Source organism: Mustela erminea, chromosome 2, assembly GCF_009829155.1.
Source record: "Mustela erminea isolate mMusErm1 chromosome 2, mMusErm1.Pri, whole genome shotgun sequence".
NCBI classification, from domain to species: domain Eukaryota; kingdom Metazoa; phylum Chordata; class Mammalia; order Carnivora; family Mustelidae; genus Mustela; species Mustela erminea.
The window spans coordinates 10,950,977-10,970,246 of NC_045615.1; the positions used below are offsets into that span (position 1 = coordinate 10,950,977).

Here is a 19,270-nt window from a genome sequence, read left to right on the forward strand (position 1 = left end):
TACTGATCACGCTCAGTAAGTTGTCTTTGTAACATTTCCTTCAGTTCTAGATTTAAAAATCAATGCCATGAAAAATACACTGCTTGAGGTCTGTTGATAAAATCAAATTTTGAGGCTGAGAACCCAGAACCAACCAACTCATCATGATGATAAATGCTACTCAGGGAACGCTGTTACAAGAGCACTGATTTCTCCTCATCTAATCTGAGCTTGGCCTCACTCAAGGGTTTTTCATTTCTCTGGCTTATTATTGACAAGGCCCATAATGTTTTTTGGGTGGCATTTTGGAAAATACTATGCATTATTTTCTTTGTCCCAAGATTAACTAAGGGAAGGAGAAAATATGTATATTTGAGTTATGCAATAAAAACAAGTATCTCCAAAGTAAAATAAAATAACTGAATCCCTTCATAAACATGATTACCTACATTGGATACTGCATTCCACTTAAGGGGGGAAAACACACACAATGAAGCAGCTAGATTACAACACTAAAATTGATACTTATTAAAAACAGTGCATATAATTTTTGAGTGTTTTAGAGATACAATAAACGATCCGATGGCTTCAGAATTGAAAATGACATTTGCCCTAACAGACACTCACTATGAGGCAATGTGATGGGTGACAATGTGCTGGTATATAGCCAGAGCTACTCTGTTTTGGTCCTTTTATTGTCTTCTCAGTAAGAGCAGTGGCCTTAATCAACATTTCTAGAAGTTTCCACCCCTCTGTGCTTTTCTCAGGCTGCCTCCAGCAGAAGTGCAAGCAGATTCCTTGGCAGTCTGGCGCTGATAGAGGGTCTGTCTCCTCTGGTTGCATACATTCATCGTTAGAAGACAGGACTCCTCCGAAACTTTTAACATGAAAGCATTATTTGTTCATGTTTTGTTTGGATAAAAATGGGCGAATATTCATTATGTTAAACTTCTACAAAGGTAAACTTCAAATGTCTATCAAATCCTCAAACCTTCACTATGATTTTGTTGGAAGAAATTCCTTTTGCCTGAACTCTTTCAGACAGGCTTTTAGAGAAGATCATCAACACTGGTATTGCTTTCTTTTGCAGTTTAACACCAAATCAAAAATATGTATTGCTTTGGGACGCCTGGGTGGCTCAGTTGGTTAAGCAGCTGCCTTCGGCTCAGGTCATGATCCCAGCATCCTGGGATCGAGTCCCACATTGGGCTCCTTGCTCAGCAGGGAGCCTGCCATTCTGTCTGCCTGTGCTCGCTCTCTCTCCCTCTCTCTCTCTGATAAATAAAATCTTAAAAAAATATATATGTATTGCTTTAACCATCCATAACTAACCACATGCAGTAATTTGGCTTTAGCTAATCATATTGATTAGTTTTAAACTTAAGTACACAAATAAGCATAAAAGGGAGTGTTAAGTCAGATCACAACCTTTCAGGTTAATTTAAAAACTTGATAATAAAACTGGGTCATGCTGAAGGCTAAGACGTGTTTTCAAAAGTAAAAAATGATTTCGCTTTCTAAGAATGCTTCACCATAATTCTTAAAAAAAAAAGAAAGAAAGAAAGAAAGAAAAGCAGAAAATATCCTGAGATCATTGAATCCTCATTTATTTTAATTTTTCAAATAAATTGGGGAGGAGAGACATTAGTGAAGAGCTGGGCTTTACAGTTTCCTTTGGAAAGCATCAACAACTTAAATTTTTCTTTTTTTTCCCCTACTGAAATATTTATGAGTGAAAACATTATCTTAGGTATGTGTATCCCCAAAACTTACATATTTCTGATTCAGACTTTTAAACTGTCGATACCCAGGAGACAAGGCCATTGACGTGTACCTGGCACTACTTCTGCCAGTTAATTTTCTCCCTGGAGAGTGGTTTTGGGCGACAGAGTGGCGTCCGGGCTCCCCGGGTTGTTGCACTGACGAACTGCAGTGGTGGTAAAGTCAAGGAGCCTGACAAAATCTCATTAATCATTTTAAATTAAATCCAACCTTCCTGTCCAACCGCACCAAGAAGAAAGCCATTTTTTTTTTTTTTTAAACAAATGAAAATTTCCTCAGTAAAGATTTGGTATCTTTCTCTTGTTGGCCTTTAATTCAATGAGACAAAAATAATATAAAACAATCCACTTTTTGAAGCTTGAAAACAAAACATTTGTCCAGAAATCATTTAACAGATCAACCAAGTGTCTTTTAAAAATAAAACACATTTTGAATAAAAATCCAGGGAAACATTCTGGGGGAAACTATATTGGTTAATTTGGGGACACCATTTATCTTTATTTTCTGAATAGTTCAGGGAATTTATTTAGTTCTATTGAAAATATATGATCCTTAATAATATTTGAAAGAAGAAATGAGATCATTATCCATACCTTGGTACATTTTACTCTAGTGTCTGTTTTCCAATCAAATTTTTGTGGCATTTTACATAGTAATTGTAATGTGTGGTGTGCACACATACACATACATACATATATGCATAATTTCATATCCTTTTGGTATTCATCATGATTTGTAACTGCTTTCTACATTATTTATAAACATCATAGCTTCACGATTATATATGATGAGGATGTATTTTGGTCTACTTGACCAGTGCCTAGCATAGTGTCTCATACATAGCATGTTCTCAAATATCTGCTAGTTATTTCCTTGAACAGCCCCAAGTTTTGGGCATTCCAGTTGTTTTTTTTTTTTTTTTCCCCTCAAATTAAAAACAATTGCAGAACTAATGATATAAGTCTCGCCTTTTGCCTTTTGCTTATTTTGAATTATTTCCTTAGGATGGCTTCTCACAATAGACATATTCAGTTATGAATGCTTAAAAAGGAACTAGGAAGTTAACAGTATGACATGTAAGGAGTTCACTTTAAACACAGGAAAACAGACTCAAATTACAATAAACAAGTTGTTATCTTAAATGTTAAGACTTCTGAATAGGCTTACTGTCATCAAGCACCATATTAATCATACTGTAAAAAATGTAAAAGATCAATTTAGAGAAGTAAAAAGATCAATGGCTTAAACTCTTGAAATTAAAAAAAAGACAGTCCTAAAGTAGTGATTCATCCAAATATTTAAGATCAGAAGTTCTCTAGAGATGAATTTATAGCAAGAATAAAATAGAGGTTGAATGAGTTTTTAAATATTTTTAAGAAGTTAACTCTAATATGTTCCAATTTATAAGTTGTGTACAACTGAAAGCTCCAAATATATTTTTAAAAAGTGGACATAGTAAAACCATCTCCCTATGTGCTTATGTACAAACTAAACCAGATCTAAAATAATTCAGTTGTCCAAGGTCTATGCTAGGTACTGAGGCAGATAAAAGAATAAAATTTCCACCTGAAAGAACTGGAACAGTTACCCTGGAGAGTAAAGAATCTAAGAGGACTTTGAAGGGCAAATAACATTTCAACAGGTAAATATGAGGGAGCGGTTACAATTATTAAAAAAAAAAAAAAGCAAAATTAATGGAAGAATGAAAATGCAGGGTTCATTGAGATTAGAGAGTATTAGTTTTAAAAAATGTACTTGGGAAAAACCCTAATGATAAATCTGGAGAACTCAAAAGTTTCTGAGCACTTTTTTCTTTGCCTTCTTTTCTTAAAAAAAAACAAAAACAAAAACAAACAAACAACAAAAACCAAAAAAACCCCACAAATTAACCTGTATATTAGAAAACAGAACCGGTAATCATGCATAGGAAAAATGCACAAGCAGCAGTTGGTATGGTATGTTCTGGCCTTGAAACAGCACAGCCCTTAGTGGGGAGGGAAGGTGTAGACAGGCCTGAGTTGCGGAGGACCATAAGTACTCTTGTGGGTTTCAGCAGAGCTCAGATTACGTGTTGGGTAAGAGAATATTTGGTCAGAGACAATATAAAAGCCATTAGCACTACTGTAATGAAAGAACTCAGCCTTAAGTGGAAAAGGTAGACAAAAGAAGCTTGAGTGTAGATGGGAAAAAAAACTACTTGGTTGAGCAGCACCAAATGCAAACTCAGCATCCTTCTTGAAACTCGGCTTCCCTAGCTCTCAGGCCACCATTCTTCTCTGGTCCTTCTATAGTCTTCACAAACCCTCATTTTCTCTACCAAAACCTAAAATGCTGTGTTTCCCAAACATTTCTTTTTACTCAACAAACCTTCTAGAGGAGCTTTCTCCAGTGCTTCACTTAACAAAATACCTTTTAAATACCAGTAAGACCTCCAAACTTACATTATCCAGACCTGATTTTTTTCCTAGCCTTATTCTCTAGCTGCAACCAAAATTCCATTGTTACTTTCAAATTCAAAATAACTGGGGATCACATCTGTTCCATATCACTCCACTGGTTGCTTCTCTTAGTAGCTACCTTTGATAGTAGGAAAACTAGACCCTTTTATCAAACTTGGTTCCTTCAAAATCACTAAACACCATCAATTTTCAGTTTTTGTTTTTTATTCGTTCCTCCTAAGTCCTCTGCCACTTACCTAATTTAGCCCTTATAATAGAAAGCCAGTCTTTGAAAGCTTTGCTGAATAAGCTATATTTGAGGTGGATCTTGGATGATGAGTAGGGGAACTTCAGATACAGAAGGGAGAGCAAGACACCACAGAAAGACCAGCTTGTAAAAGACAAAGATCAGATCACATCACATTTGAGGAATGTTGGAGACAAGGCTTGAAAGAAAGATAAGCTGAGGCCAGATTGTATAGCCTTTTTTGTTTGTTTTTAAAGATTTATTTATTTCAGAGAGAGAGTGTGTGTGTGTGGATGGGTAGGTAGGGAGGGGCAGAGGGACAGGAGAAGCTAGCTCCCTGCTGAGCAGGGAGCCTGACTCTTGGCTCAATTCCAGGACTCTGAGATCACAACCTGAGCCAAAATCAAGAGTCAGATGCTCAACCAACTGAGCCACCCTCGTGCCCCCAGATTATACAACCCTTTATGCCATGCTGAGGAGGCTTAATTTTGTAGAAAGGAGTACTTGAAATTTTGTAGAAATTGAGTACTTGTAACAGAAGTGTCAAAAGGAGCTTGTGTTTTAGAAAGATAAGTTTGTTATATCAGAAGGAAGGTCCACTAGTTCCAAACTTTAGGCACTTGGAAACATGTGGGGACATTATTTGTATGTCACAATAACTGAGGGATGCTACTGGCATCTAGCAGGCAAAATCCAGGCATGTTGATGTTCTCTGCTGTAGGGAGCAGTCTCCCATAATGAACATCCTTCTCCAAAAGCCAGTGGGACCTCACCGGAAAACAATGAACTAAGTTAAGCATTCAGTAAATGTTTATTATGATGGGGTTTTAAAAAATAAACATGTAAACTTATACTCACCTAGTTTTTAAGATGCCAGGAATAAATCCCTATTCAGTAAGTATAGAAAGTAGTAAAAAGAATACTGCCCAATTCAGGAGGGGTCTACTTCAACCGACGGCTCTTTCAGAAAAGCCCTTGAAGAGATAAAACCACAAACTCTGGACAAAGTATAGAAATGGAAAGCAACCCAATAAAGGCTGATCAGTAATATTTTTTTTTCAGGCTGACACTGAAGAGAGTACTTGGAAGAAGAAGATAGGAGAAGAATTTCCCATTTTATAGTTTTTGCCTGAGGGCAGCCCTCCGGCTGAATCATTGGAGCCTTTAGTTTTACAGACTTGAAGAACCCTGGGGCAGAGTTTGGGGCAACAGTAGCTGCAAGAAAAGGAAGAAATAGAAATAGAAATAGAAATAGAAATAGAAATAGAAATAGAAATAGAAATAGAAATAGAAAAAGAAATAATGGCAAGAAAAGAAGAGTGAGCTCCCTAATTTCTGTGTATGAATTGTGCCACACACTCTGGCTTCTCTCTAAACTGTGGACACACACAAAAGATTCCAGGTTAAAGAAGGGAACGGACATTTGAAGTACTTCAGGGGAGCAAGAGCTTGCAACTGAGTTCTGCCAGTTAACTTCCAGCTTTAAAAAAAGAGTCTTTGGAGAAGTGTATTATAACATAGATTTCTACATATTTTATTAGCCGTGTCTAGGACAAAGTCTAAATTACTAACATATGAAGAAACAGGAAAATATAGTCTATTCTCAAAAGAAGAGGCAATTGAAGAAGATGAAATGAGCAGATAAAGATTTAAAGCAGCTATTTAACTATGTTCAAGGTTGTAAGGGAAAATGTGCTTGCAGTAAATGAAGATAGGAAATCGCAGCAGCACAGACATATAAATTATAAAAACGTGAAGGAATTTCTAGAATTAATAAGTATAGTAGTTAAAAAAAGTTCACTGAATGAGCTTAAAAGGGATTACAGAAAAGTCAGTGACCTAGAACAGTGATCAACAGATATAATCCAACTGAAGAGGAAAAAAAGATGAAAAAAAAATCTATGAGATGATATCAAAAGTTCTAGCACATATGTAAAAGGGGAGGAAAGAAAAATGAGATTGAGAAATATATGACAAAATTTTCACTTTCAGAGGGAAGTAGTTTCTTTTTTTTATACACACAGGGAGAAAACAATTTCAATATACTGACTTCTTACCGGAAACAATGGAGGCCAGAAGACAGTGGAGGACTATCTTTAAAGTATGAAAGGGGGGTGGGAATAAACTGTCAATTCAGAATTATATATGCAGCAAAGCACTCTTCATAAAGGAAAACAAAGTAAAGACATTTTCATGTATAAGGAAACTAGGATAATTCATTGCCAGCATACCTGAACAGTCATATAGGTGGTGATATTTTTCAGGAGGACATGAATGATGTTACAAGGAAACTTGGATTTTCAAAAGGAAAAAAGTGTTGGAAATGACAATGTGGGTCAATATAACTGAGGTTTTCTTCCCCTTGTTTAAAGTGTACACGACTACTCAAAGTAAATTATTATGGTGTGGAGTCTGTACTGTATGCTATCTGCAATTCATAGAACAACTCTAAGATAACAAATGGAAGAAGTGGGTAAACATCCTGTATGGTTACGAGGTTTCTATATTTTATGTGAAGTGGTACAAATATTAACTGTAAATAGGTTGTGTCAAGTTGTATATCTTGATACGGGCTTGGTTTATTCAAGTGTATGCATTTATTAAGATTCATGGATTAGTACACTTCACATTTATGTATTTCATGGAATGCAAATTTTACCTATAAAAAACTTTTTTTAAAAAAGTAGATCTTTAGCTAACAATATACAAGTTGAATTCTATAGGAAGAAAGAGTACTGTGATGTCCGAAACTTGTATTACCTGTATTTAAACAGAAAGATAGGTGGATTGATGGATAGAGGGATGGATAAATATGTGCTAAAGTGAATGCAGTAATATTTTAATTGTAGAACCTACATAGTGGTTATATATATACATTCTCTGTAAAATATATCTTAACTTTTATATGTTTGAAAATTTTCGTGAGAAAATGTTAAAAAAAGAATACTGCCCATCTACGTTTGTAATCAGGTCAGGGTGGAAAAAATAAAACACGAAAAAGGGGAAAACTGTGAAATGGAGGATACAAAAAACTATAAAGAAGGAAAGAAAAGAGAGTAAAATTAAAACAGAGGTAGAAAGAACCAAATGGTAAGGGAGAGATAGGGATGGGGTGGGGGGAGAGAGAAAGAAAAGGAGATTAATGGGAAAATGGAAATGATAAAATGTTATTATTATTGTTGGTCTTCTGAAACTTTCCAATAAATTAATTTTGAAGTTAAAAATTACAAAGAAGTATCTTGTTATGGAATTCAATATTATGCACATGTGAAAATTTAGGTATTTTCCTCAAGAACTTCCGTTCTAAAAGTCCCCTTGACGTCCAGAATTGTTTGACTACCTTATGTCTTGCCATTGAAAATTCTATAGGACATCACTTGCAGTTGTAATAATATCAACCACTATTTACTTAGGACCAGATATGGAAAGAAGCTTGGACTGTACACATTCAGTAAAAAGTTTCTAATCTTCCAAGTTCTACCCCCTAAACTAGCAGCTCTACTCATCATCACATAGTGTCTCATTTCAAAGCTGATGCTTTTCACTTAGCAATATTTCCAGGAAACTTTTGACTTACCATATAAATATATTCTTCTTTATCATTTCAATGCTAAGTGTTTCATAATTAAATAATTGTTAATTAAGCTATGCTTCATACATATGCTCTCCAAGAAGCAGTATTTTTCCTTATCAATCATGTAACATCGATGAAGGCAAGGCCCATGTCTAGGTATTGCTGCTACCTAGCACAGTGTTTAGTACACAGAAGGTCCTTGGTAAATATTATTGGATGACTGACTCACAATACCCCTTTCTCAACTGATTGTAAACAGAAATTATCAAGTTAAGAGAATGGCAAATTTTGAATAATTACAAGAGATGTAAGTTTTAATAGCGTTCTGTTCCTATGTATGGGAATCCTATATTTCAACATATTTTGCTATCTCAAATAGTTTAAAGGACTTACTGAGAAATGACTAACTCATTTTTAAAAATGGAAAGTCGAGTGACGAATTTATATTATAAAAATAAGTGCCTGTTTTGCTTATTACTAGTAATAAATCTATATTCTTATAAAGTTCAAAGGAAAGAGAAACTGGTATTTGTCTTTATCCAAGTCAGATTCAACTTTTATGAAGACAGTAATAAGCTCATATCAGAATCAAATAAATTTCAGAACTCAGTTTGAGAGAAAAAGGAAGGGCTTTAGTTAAAATCTTTACAATAAAATAATTATGATTATAAATCTCTTCAGTTAAATATGTACACATTACATGGTATTTTAAAAAAGAATGAAAATGAGTAGTTTTTCAAGCAATCTAATGCACAAATATACCATCTTTTAGAGTATAATGTCAGTTGAACATTCTTAAACAGCTGTGTCAGGCAATGGCTCTGCTTTGTGCAAAACATGATAAGCAAAATTAAGAAAAATTCTGCAAAATTCTTTAGTTCCCCAAGGAAATTACTAAAAAAGAAAATAGTAAAAGGGGAAAAAAAAGATGTACTCTTGAGCTTGATTGTATACAGAGGCTAGAATGACCAGCACTAATGTAACCCCCATATCTGCTAAATAAGTCCTTGGGTAACTTTAGTTTGAAGTTAATAGTTGAAGTCCTAGCAATTGTGCTTTTATGCAGCCACATGGCCAATAAGGTAGATGTTGTCATAAAGGTGCCCTACAAAATCTTCACTAATGTTTTGAGCAGCACGACGGGTATTTCGAATAAATTCTCTTTTTGACATTTTATTCTTCACATGAGGGCTAGTGAGGTCAATGGAAAGTAGAATCAAAGAGTAGCACAGTACATAGACAGCATCTGGAATTAAAAAGAAACACCTCAAATTATTAGGTGGTTTGAAAAATGTGGTCCCAAAGGAATTACCTAATGCAAAATTTTTCATAATATAAATAAATTGAGATTGGCTCATAACTAAACATAGAATGGCTAACTCATCTCAGTTTGTCTGGGCCTTTTCCAATTTTAGCATTGAAAATCCTGTGTCATGGGAAATTCTTCAATTCCAGACAAACAGGGATAGTTGATCATCCTAACTGACCACCAATTAATGACTATTTCCTTCAACTCCCAAAGCATTTTAGAATAGTTTGGGAATTTATAATAAAAGCTCATTCCAAATTTAAAAATTTCAGAATTGGCTTTATTTTCATCTTGCTTTCAAATGTGATACTCCCATTCAATGACCCATAAAATACATTTGTACTTTTTTACTGTTACAAGTATAGTAGTTAAAAAACTACTTCCTATTCAAAAAAAAAAAAACCCACATATTTATTTACATAGGATGTTTTTATAAAAATCTAACTGGAAAATATTTAATGACAAAGACATGCATTAACAGTCCTTCAAAATAAAATGTAAACAATTTATAAGATTGTTAAATTAATATCCACCTTTGAGATATGTATTTTTAAGGTCCATGGAATTTATGTATTAATTTCAAAAGTAAATTTTTAGGGACAAGATTGTTAAACCTGAGCAGTATGCAACAACAACAACAAAACGTCTTTATATCTACACAAGGCAGTATCTGATGTTTACTATCAAAATAGTAACAAACCTCAAGATACTTGTATTATTATTTTTGACAACTACTTGCTAGTATTAGGTTTTTATTTCAGAATCCTGCAGTCTTAATAAAGCAAAGTTAAATATTATGTTTTATAAAAACATTTTCAACCAATTTCATATGATGGGTAAATGTTTTTGTAATCTCCACTTAATAAGCACAATAAAATTTTTGAGATGAAGAGAAAAGTGAAGCTCTATCAAATGAAAAAAATACACAGGGTACTCAGGTTATATTGCACATACGTAGATATATACTCATACACACATTATGAAAATTAGTTGTATTAAAAATAAATTTTAGTAGAAAAATTATAGGTGTTAACCTATGTAATATATAAACTATGAAAAGCTTTAAAAATAATTTCTCAAGTTTTTATTTAAATTAGTAATACCCAATTCTCAATCAAGAATAATTTTAATGCATCTATAGCTAAATCTTTCTTCCTAAAACAGTGTGTTTACTACATATAGATGACAGCCATGACAAACTATTCTAAACTCACATAAATGTTGTAGTCTATAGAATTACTCATTGCTACAAGTAGTAAAAGAAATACTTGTAATGACTGAAAGCATGTTTCCCCATGGTGAGAAAAAAAAAGTCTCATATACTACTATTTTTACCTACAGGTGGGAAGGGGAATGGAAGGAATTCACTATACATATTCTTACCAGGACTAAGGCCAAGTTCTCGCATTAAATCGGGGTTACAAGCACAGAATCTATGTGAGAACTTTGTTATGAGAGTTTCAAGATACTCCCCACGCTCTTCAGGGGCATGGATATGACGAAAAAATTCTCTCAGTGCATTAGGCAAAAACTGATTTCTAAAATTATGCAACGTTACAAGGTCATCCAAGACATCTCTCCTAGTGGAAAAAGAAAAAGATATAGCTTTAGTCAACAGTTCTCTACTAAAAAAATGATAAGGACTCATAAGTTATATTTTTGGATGAAAATACTTTATTATTGATTCTCAGATCAGCTAATCCTACAAAGTATATATAATCCTTAAAATTAAAAAATCCAACTCTGATTATTTGAGACATTAAATAATTTTTAGATTTTCTGTGAATAGGTTATAACAAAGTAAGGTGAAACTAGTAATTCTAATTATAAAATGAAGAAAAAATTTTTGCAATATTAAAAGGGGCGCCTTCTTTTCGTGTGTGTGTGTGTGTGTGTGTGTGTGTGTGTGTGTGTATTTTGGCTAAATTCAAACAGCAACAGAATTCTTTATGTTTTTTAACTATGAAAATAATAACAGTTTTCACTTTTCACAGCAATCCACACCACCAGAGTTAACAACTATTTATGTAGACTTTAAAAAATGTCAACATATAGTATATATTTTTCTAGTATTTGCTTTTCTCATTTCATCCGGTATATTGTGAACAGCTTTCTATATCTTTACACACAGATCTAAGTCATTCTTTTTAATGATTCATCAGTACCTCATCTTATGGAGGTAACAATTCTACTTATATACATTTGGGTTATTTACAATTATATAAATATTTGTGTAAGTGTATGTGTGTACATGTGTGTATAAATATTTGTATGTGTACACGTATTTTTTATCAATGACAATCTAATACATAGTCATCCTTTGTTTACGCTTCAATTCTTGCTGAGCTCAACCATGATTATATGATCATAATCTTTAATTTCTACCAATTGTTTATGGCAGGGATAGACAAATTATAGCTAGTGAGCCAAATACGGCCCACTACCTATTTTTGTAAATAAAATTTTATTAGAACACAGCCATACTTTGTTTACATACTGTTTGTCTGCTGTCAGACTATAATGGCAGTTATAAATAGCTGTGAGAAAAATTTTTCAACTAGATGACCGCTATATGGTATAGTTTTAAAAGTAAAGCTTAACTCATTAAAAGCATTATCTAACTCATTTCTGATGAAAACTCAAAATTTTTTTTTTCTTTTTACCTTTCATCAAGATAGATTCTCAGTTTTTTCCAATTTAGTGTTCTTGTACAGAAGATAAACTTTGCTATTTCCTTTGGTGAATCATCTAGGATACCCTTGGACATAAAGTAGTTCACTCCCTAAGGCAGAAAGACAAGTCTACATAAATAAAGTCAGTCTTTATTTATAAATTTTATCAATTAGGTGATAGCGGAACAATAGCCATAAATTCTTTCCAGCATAAATAGACTTTTTATAGCTTTAACATGCAAAATACAAGCTAGAACTTGAGCTGAAACTATTACATGTGGTTGAGAGTTTACATGCAATGAAAAGTAGGAAATTCAAAGTTAAGACTCCTAAAGTCACCCTAATTCAATTTTCTGGCTCATGTCAGTTAAAACTAAGTATACAGAAATATGGCTTATATGGTGATGGTGGTTGGGGGACAGGGGAAACTACTATGCAGACTTTAAAATAAGCCTTGAAACAAACACTTCCACTGCCTAATAGAAAACAAGATTTCTTAGACATATTCTAATACACTATTCAAGGAAAAAGCTTCTTGAGAAAAAAAGATTCTCCAAATCAAAGATCAACAATTTTATTCTGTAAAGAAAGATAATTAAATTATTTGACTTAAAGTAGGCACAGTTCCAGGTGGGTTTATTGTCTGTACACACTTTGGCTTTAACGTGTAGCATTGCTACGTTACACAAGAATTTAGCTTCAACATATAGTGAGGAAAAATATAAGACAAAACAATTGCAATGTTTTATAATAGGATTTATCTTTGAATTTCCTTTTCCCTGCATGCAAAGTTTTCCAGAGAAGCATTATCCACAGTTTGTACCTATTTCAGATTTAAATCAACAACAACAAAACATCAACAAAAAATTGAACAATGAAACCAATGTTTTCTCATGTATATGGAGGTCACATTCAAATAAATACCTTATGTGGATTTGAATGTGCAGTTATTGAAATAAAAGGCAGGTGTGTTTATTTCAACTCGTAGTTATCCAGATACATGCGTTCCCATGAATACTTATGTCTGGATAATAGCACACTGTGTGCAGTTAATTAGTAGAGAAAATGATGTATTATATACACGCAACGTAGTGTTTTCACACATAAATTCCTTCAGCATTTCTTCCCTTTTACAAACACATATAGTATTCAGAAATATTGCAACCATTAAGAATTTAAAAAGTTGGAAGAATTTTTATGACACACTCTTCAGATAAAAAAGTGTCATAAAATGTTTGTATTAAAAAATTAAAAAGCAGTTTGGTACCATGAGGTAATGCCTTTGAAAGGTTATAATTATCTGTAAATTGTAATTCAAAGATAAGATTTTTTAATATAAAACTAATTTTATGAGCCATGAGGAAAATATCCTAATGACAATGTTATCAGTTTCTCATGTGAATTTTAATAGCACAAAAGCAGTGCTAAAGCACTGGATTAAAAAATGTGTCTAAGAAGAACAGAATGTGAAAACATGAAACTTTCTGGTCAACTCAAATGTAAGCGGTATTTCAGACTGCATCCTGGATACAAGGGTAGGAAATACAACATGGTCAAGATGGAAAGCCAAAGAATTTGTCTGGAATAAGGCTCTCAGCAATTGTCTGAGGGGGTAGGAACTAAAGAAATAGTAATGCTTGTTCCATCCTTTCCTCCATTAGTTTGAATAATCGAGAGTTGACTGTATGTTTTAATTCATCTACTTAGTAAAAACTGTATTTTGATTTTTTCCAAAATTCCTCCATTTGAGAGAATAACAAAATTTCAGAAGTATTTGCAGTGCTTAATTTGAATCTAAGCTAGTCAAACCACAAGGAATGTCAACTAATTATTTAATAAGTTCTTTATTTATGCTTACCTATAAGTCAATACTTAAGAGATGCAAAACTAATTATAATCAATTTTTAGAATTATACAAAATATTAAAAAACCTAAATGATCCATTAAATAGTACATAATTCCCTAATCATGATATATGTCTTTTAATATCATTTGATGCTCCTTAGTTACAAAACAGCATTGGTATTTGCCTCATGTAAGCATCCTAAAAATATGTTGTTGATAATTTTCATTTTTAAGGAATACAAGTTTTAAAAATTTAATCTCTCACCTAAGTCTCCAAAATCAATCATATACAGAGGTGTAAGCAAGAACACAAACAGCTTTAAACCCAATCCTGAAAATGAGGGACATAGCTTGAAATAAGCCAACTCTGTTGACTTTATGAGAAAAGGAGGTATCAGTTTTCAAGCCTGGGATTTCTCTGGAAAGGAAGATTACTTCAGAAGGGCTATCAAAGTGACGGGTCAAGGGGTATGAAATAGGAAAAGGCATGAGATCAGATTATAATTTTCTTCAATAACCAAGCTGCAACCATCCAAATTCTTATCTTGTTATGTAACTAATGAACTACAAAAGAAAACACAATATGAGATTGACTAAATAACTACATCTGTTTACTATATGGTATACATATTTTTAAAAAATTTTAATATAGTGTTTTCTTTTTTTTAAGATTTTATTTGACAGAGAGACACAGCGAGAGAGGGAACATAAGCAGAGGGAGTGAGAGAGAGAGAAATAGGCTTCCCACCGAGCAGAGAGCTGGATGCAGGGCTTGATCCCAGGACCCCAGGATCATGACCCGAGGCGAAGGCAGACTCTTACTGATTGAGCCACCCAGGTGCCCCAAATATAATTTTAAAAGAATGGTACAGAGAGATCACCACATCACAAAGCATGTTACTAATCAGGACTAGAGCTCTCAGCAGAGTGAGAGTATGCATGTGGTGTCTCATAGACAAAGGAAATCATGAACATTAGTATTAGTCTATACTAACATAGTTTCCAGAAAAAAAACAGAAGGCAGTAGCTCACTATTGGTCACATAATTCACTACAAAAGTGTCAGATTATGGATGTCACATTTTGTGGGGTATATTGACAAACTAGAATTTATCTGGATAAAGGAAATCAGGACCTCATAAAATTGTTGAAGGGTATAGAATCCCTGTTAGATAAGGAAGAGTTGAAGGATGTACTGATATTAGGCCTAAAGAAGATACTTAAGAAGTTCAAGATTTTGAGACATCTGAAAGCTTTTATCATAAGGAAAAAGAACATTGTATGTGGTTTTAGTGAAGATCTTAAGCTGATGAAAAGTAAAGAACTTCTTTCCAGAATAATGCACATACACATTTTTAAAATATACATTAAATGCCTGAAGCCCATCTAAGGACTCCAAGTTGGGAATCCCTATTCTAGATGATGCAGGAGTATGGCTACTGAGTGTCCATAATACAAAAGGAGGTTAGTGCTATATAAGGAAGACCACACTTGGAATTATAGCTGAGCTGTTCAGGGCCAGTGGTTTGTCATTTGCTTGATTCAATTTTTTTTTTTTTTTTTTACATTCCAAAATAAGCTTAAGCTTCAAATTATTACTACTTAGTTTAGTTTGATTGCTTAATCTGTATACATTTTAACTCCATTATGCAAACTCTACACTGTTCAACTTGTAGAATTATCTGGATTCCTAGTTATGGTGTAGTTCCTCCTCTTTCACATGGCAATAATTCTATGACATTTTTGTCATATAACTTATAAACTTATATAACATATAAATCATGATGGTGCCAGTCCTATAATGAATTGGCTCCATAGCATAAAGGGAAGCTTTGTCATCTGGAAGAAGACAATTGACCAAAATGGATTTTATTTAAAAAAAAAAGTTTTATTTATTTATTTAAGATTTTATTTATTTATCTAGAGAGAGAGAGAGGGAGCACAAGCAGGGGGAGTGGCAGATGGAGGAAGGAGCAGGCTTCCCACTGAGCAAGGAGCCCCACTGAGCAAGGAGCCCCGGGTGGACTTGATCCTACTGGGATCATGACCCGAGTCAAAGGCAGACACCTAATCAACTAAGCCACCAAGGCATCCCTATAAAAAAAGTTTTATTTTTATTTTTAATTTTTTTCAATAGTTTTAAAGGAAAGTTACAGTGGGATAAATGAAAGTCATATCATGAAAACAGATTGGCTATAAACATTAAGATTCATATTTCTCTGGAAAATCATAAAAGTAAATAATATTCATATTACAAATTCAAAATTCCTTACTAATGTGAGAGAGAGAGTGAGAGAGCATTTGCCTGAGCAGGGGTGGGGCAGAGAGAAAATCTTAAGCAAGCTCTATGCTCAGTGCATACTAGGGGCTTGATCTCACAACCCTGAGATCATGACCTGAGCCAAAATCAAGAGTCAGATGCTTAACCAACTGAGTCAGAGAAAAGAGAAAAGAGATATTCTTATAACCATAAATATTAATTTGGAAAAAAATCCAAAAATTTAAAATCTACTCTATAACTTGACAAATGTGTCAATCTTTCTTGCTGCTAACAGGATTGGTGCTCCAGTAATGTAATTTTTTTTCAGGTATTTTTTTTGCTATTAATTATTTTTATTAACATGTAATGTATTATTTGCCCCAGAGATACAGGTCTGTGAATTGTCAGGCTTACACATTTCACAGCACTCACCATATCACATTACCTCCCCAACGTCCATAACCCAACCACTCTCTCAAAACCCCCTCTCCCCCGAGCAACCCTCAGTTTGTTTTGTGAGATCAAGAGCCTCTTATGGTTTTTCTCCCTCCCGATCCCATCTTGTTTCATTTTTTCCTTCTTTACCCTCCAACCCCCACACCCTGCCTCTCAAATTCCTCATATCAGAGAGATCATATGATAATTGTCTTTCTCTGATTCACTTATTTTGCTAGGAGCTGGTTCTTTGAAAGAATTAATAAGGTTGATAAACCCCTGGCCAGACTTCTCAAAAAGAAAACAGAAAGGACCCAAATAAACAAAATCATGAATGAAAGAGGAGAGATGACAACCAACACCAAAGAAATACAAATTAAGAACACATTATGAGCAACTATACACCAGCAAATCTGACAATCTGGAAGAAATGGATGGATTCCTCAAGATATATAAACAAACCGAACCAGGAAGAAATAGAAAACCTGAACAGACCCATAACCAGTAAGGAGATTGAAGCAGTCACCAAAAATCAAGAGCCCAGGACCAGACAGCTTCCCAGGGGAATTCTACCAAATATTTAAAGAAGAATTAATACCTATTCTCCTGAAACTGTTCCAAAAAATAGAAACGGAAGGCAAACTTCCAAACTCATTTTATAAGGTCAGCATTACCTTGGTGCCCAAACCAGACAAAGACCCCACCAAAAACGAGAATTACAGACCAATATCTCTGATGAACACAGATGCAAAAATTCTCACCAAAATACTAGCCAATAGGATCCAACAATACATTAAAAGGATTATTCACCATGACCAAGTGGGATTTATTCCTGGGCTGCACGGTCAGTTCAACATCCACAAATCAGTCAATGTTAAACAATACATTAATAAAAGAAAGAACAAGAACCATATGATACTCTCAATAGATGCTGAAAAAGCATTTGACAAAGTACAGCATCCTTTCCTGACCAAAACTCTTCGAAGTGTAGGGATAGAGGGTATATACCTCAATATCATCAAAGCCATCTATGAAAAACCCACAACGAATATCATTCTCAATGGTGAAAAACTGAGAGTTTTTCCCCTAAGATCAGGAACATGGTAAGGATGTCCACTATCATTACTGCTACTCAACATAGTACTAGAAGTCCTAGCTTTAGCAATCAGACAACAAAAAGAAATTAAAGACATCCAGATTGGCAAAGAAGAAGTCAAACTATCACTCTTTGCAGATGATATGATACTATATGTGGAAAACCCAAAAGACTCCACTTCAAGTCTGCTAGAACTTGTATAGGAATTCAGTAAAGTGTCAGGATATGAAATCAATGCACAGAAATCAGTTGCATTTCAAGTATTTCAATAGTTCATTGGAAGGAAAAAATCACTGTGGGACAGGGCATTTAGATAAGTTTTCCTGGAATACCTACTTTGATGGAGTGGTTTAAATAGCTCAAAATGAGGGGAACACTGGAGATGAAAATTTTAGTCAATGTTGTATTATATGAGCAAAAGCATTATAAGATTAAAAAATCAGGCCATTTTCAGGAAAATAGGGGAACTATCTTGGGTCTGAGAGCCAAGTCTAGAAGTAGACTGTAGCAGAAATAGCACTGAATTTTAAGGTAAGGAGTTTATCTTCTCCCTCATATGTAACTGGAAGCCTTATATGATGAAGCAATGGCCTGCAATATAAATTTGACAGTATTATAAAGAGAAATAATAAAAGGGAAACTAGACAGTAAGCTACTACAGCTGTTCGGGCTTAAAGCAACACAAATGCAAAGGAAATAATCTATCCTAAAAACATATGAAAAAACCCACATATGCTATGTATGTATATGAAAATATGATGTGAGGGCATATATTATTATCATGGTGGTTATCAAGTCAAGGAATAATGAAAAGTGAAAGATAAGGTTAACTGATGTTTCTGGCTTAGACAAAAAGGGAAATGACTGACGGGGGAAAACTCAGGTTAAGAGGGTGTTGATTTAAACAAAACAGTAATGAGTTTGGACTTCAAAATGTTACCTTCGGATGATGACAGGTAAAACTAGGTGAAATAGGCATCTGATAGTGTAATAAGACATAAAGAAAAAAGTGAGAGTTGAAAGTACAAACTAAGGATACTGAATAATAAGAATCAGTAAAGGAGGAGGCAGAGATGGAAGAAAGCAGAGACAGAATAATGTTCCAGAGGCTAAAAGTCTTTGAAATGTAAAGAAAAGGGTATACAATGCAATTCCTAGTATAACTGAAAGTATAATTACCTAGTATAATTAGAAGAGGGACCAAATCATGGTTCTGTGATTTTGTGAACATAATTTACTCAAACTTTCCAAACCTTATTAGTTTCTTAATCAGTAAAAATCTTATTTAAGTGGCTACTGTGAAGATATGAGAGTGTCTAGGATAGAACATGGCTAATATCCTTTTTCCTTTAGGTAGCTCAAGGAGATGAAAATGAGAAATAAGGCAGTAGATTTGGTGACTGGGAGAAAAGAAAATAGTGCCTTTCAAGGGGTCTCTTTCCACAGAGTGATGGGGGCTCAAGGCTAAGAAGAAAGCTAAGGAATGAGCTCAAGGTAAGGAAACTGATAGCCCAGTTACTTGAAAAATTTATTAGTACAAAGGAGGAAAAAAATATTAAAGAACACTGAAGGTCAAAGAGAGAAACAACTGTTTTTTCAAGACAATTCTGACCCATGCATATTAGAAGATGCAA

General features: G+C 33.9%; 1 protein-coding gene across 1 annotated transcript in view; it reads right to left on the bottom strand.

Annotated features, from left to right (window-relative positions):
* Window positions 1-6,452: 6,452 nt before the first annotated feature.
* The window catches only part of FBXO8 (F-box protein 8), a 51,541-nt gene continuing 38,723 nt past the window's right edge, over window positions 6,453-19,270 (bottom strand). The window contains exons 4-6 of the mRNA XM_032332235.1: window positions 11,993-12,111; window positions 10,713-10,909; window positions 6,453-9,266 (exon numbers count right to left, since the gene is read on the bottom strand). Coding sequence (XP_032188126.1) covers window positions 9,079-9,266; window positions 10,713-10,909; window positions 11,993-12,111 — 504 coding nt within the window. The 3' untranslated portion in view covers window positions 6,453-9,078. The remainder of the gene's footprint in view (window positions 9,267-10,712; window positions 10,910-11,992; window positions 12,112-19,270) is intronic.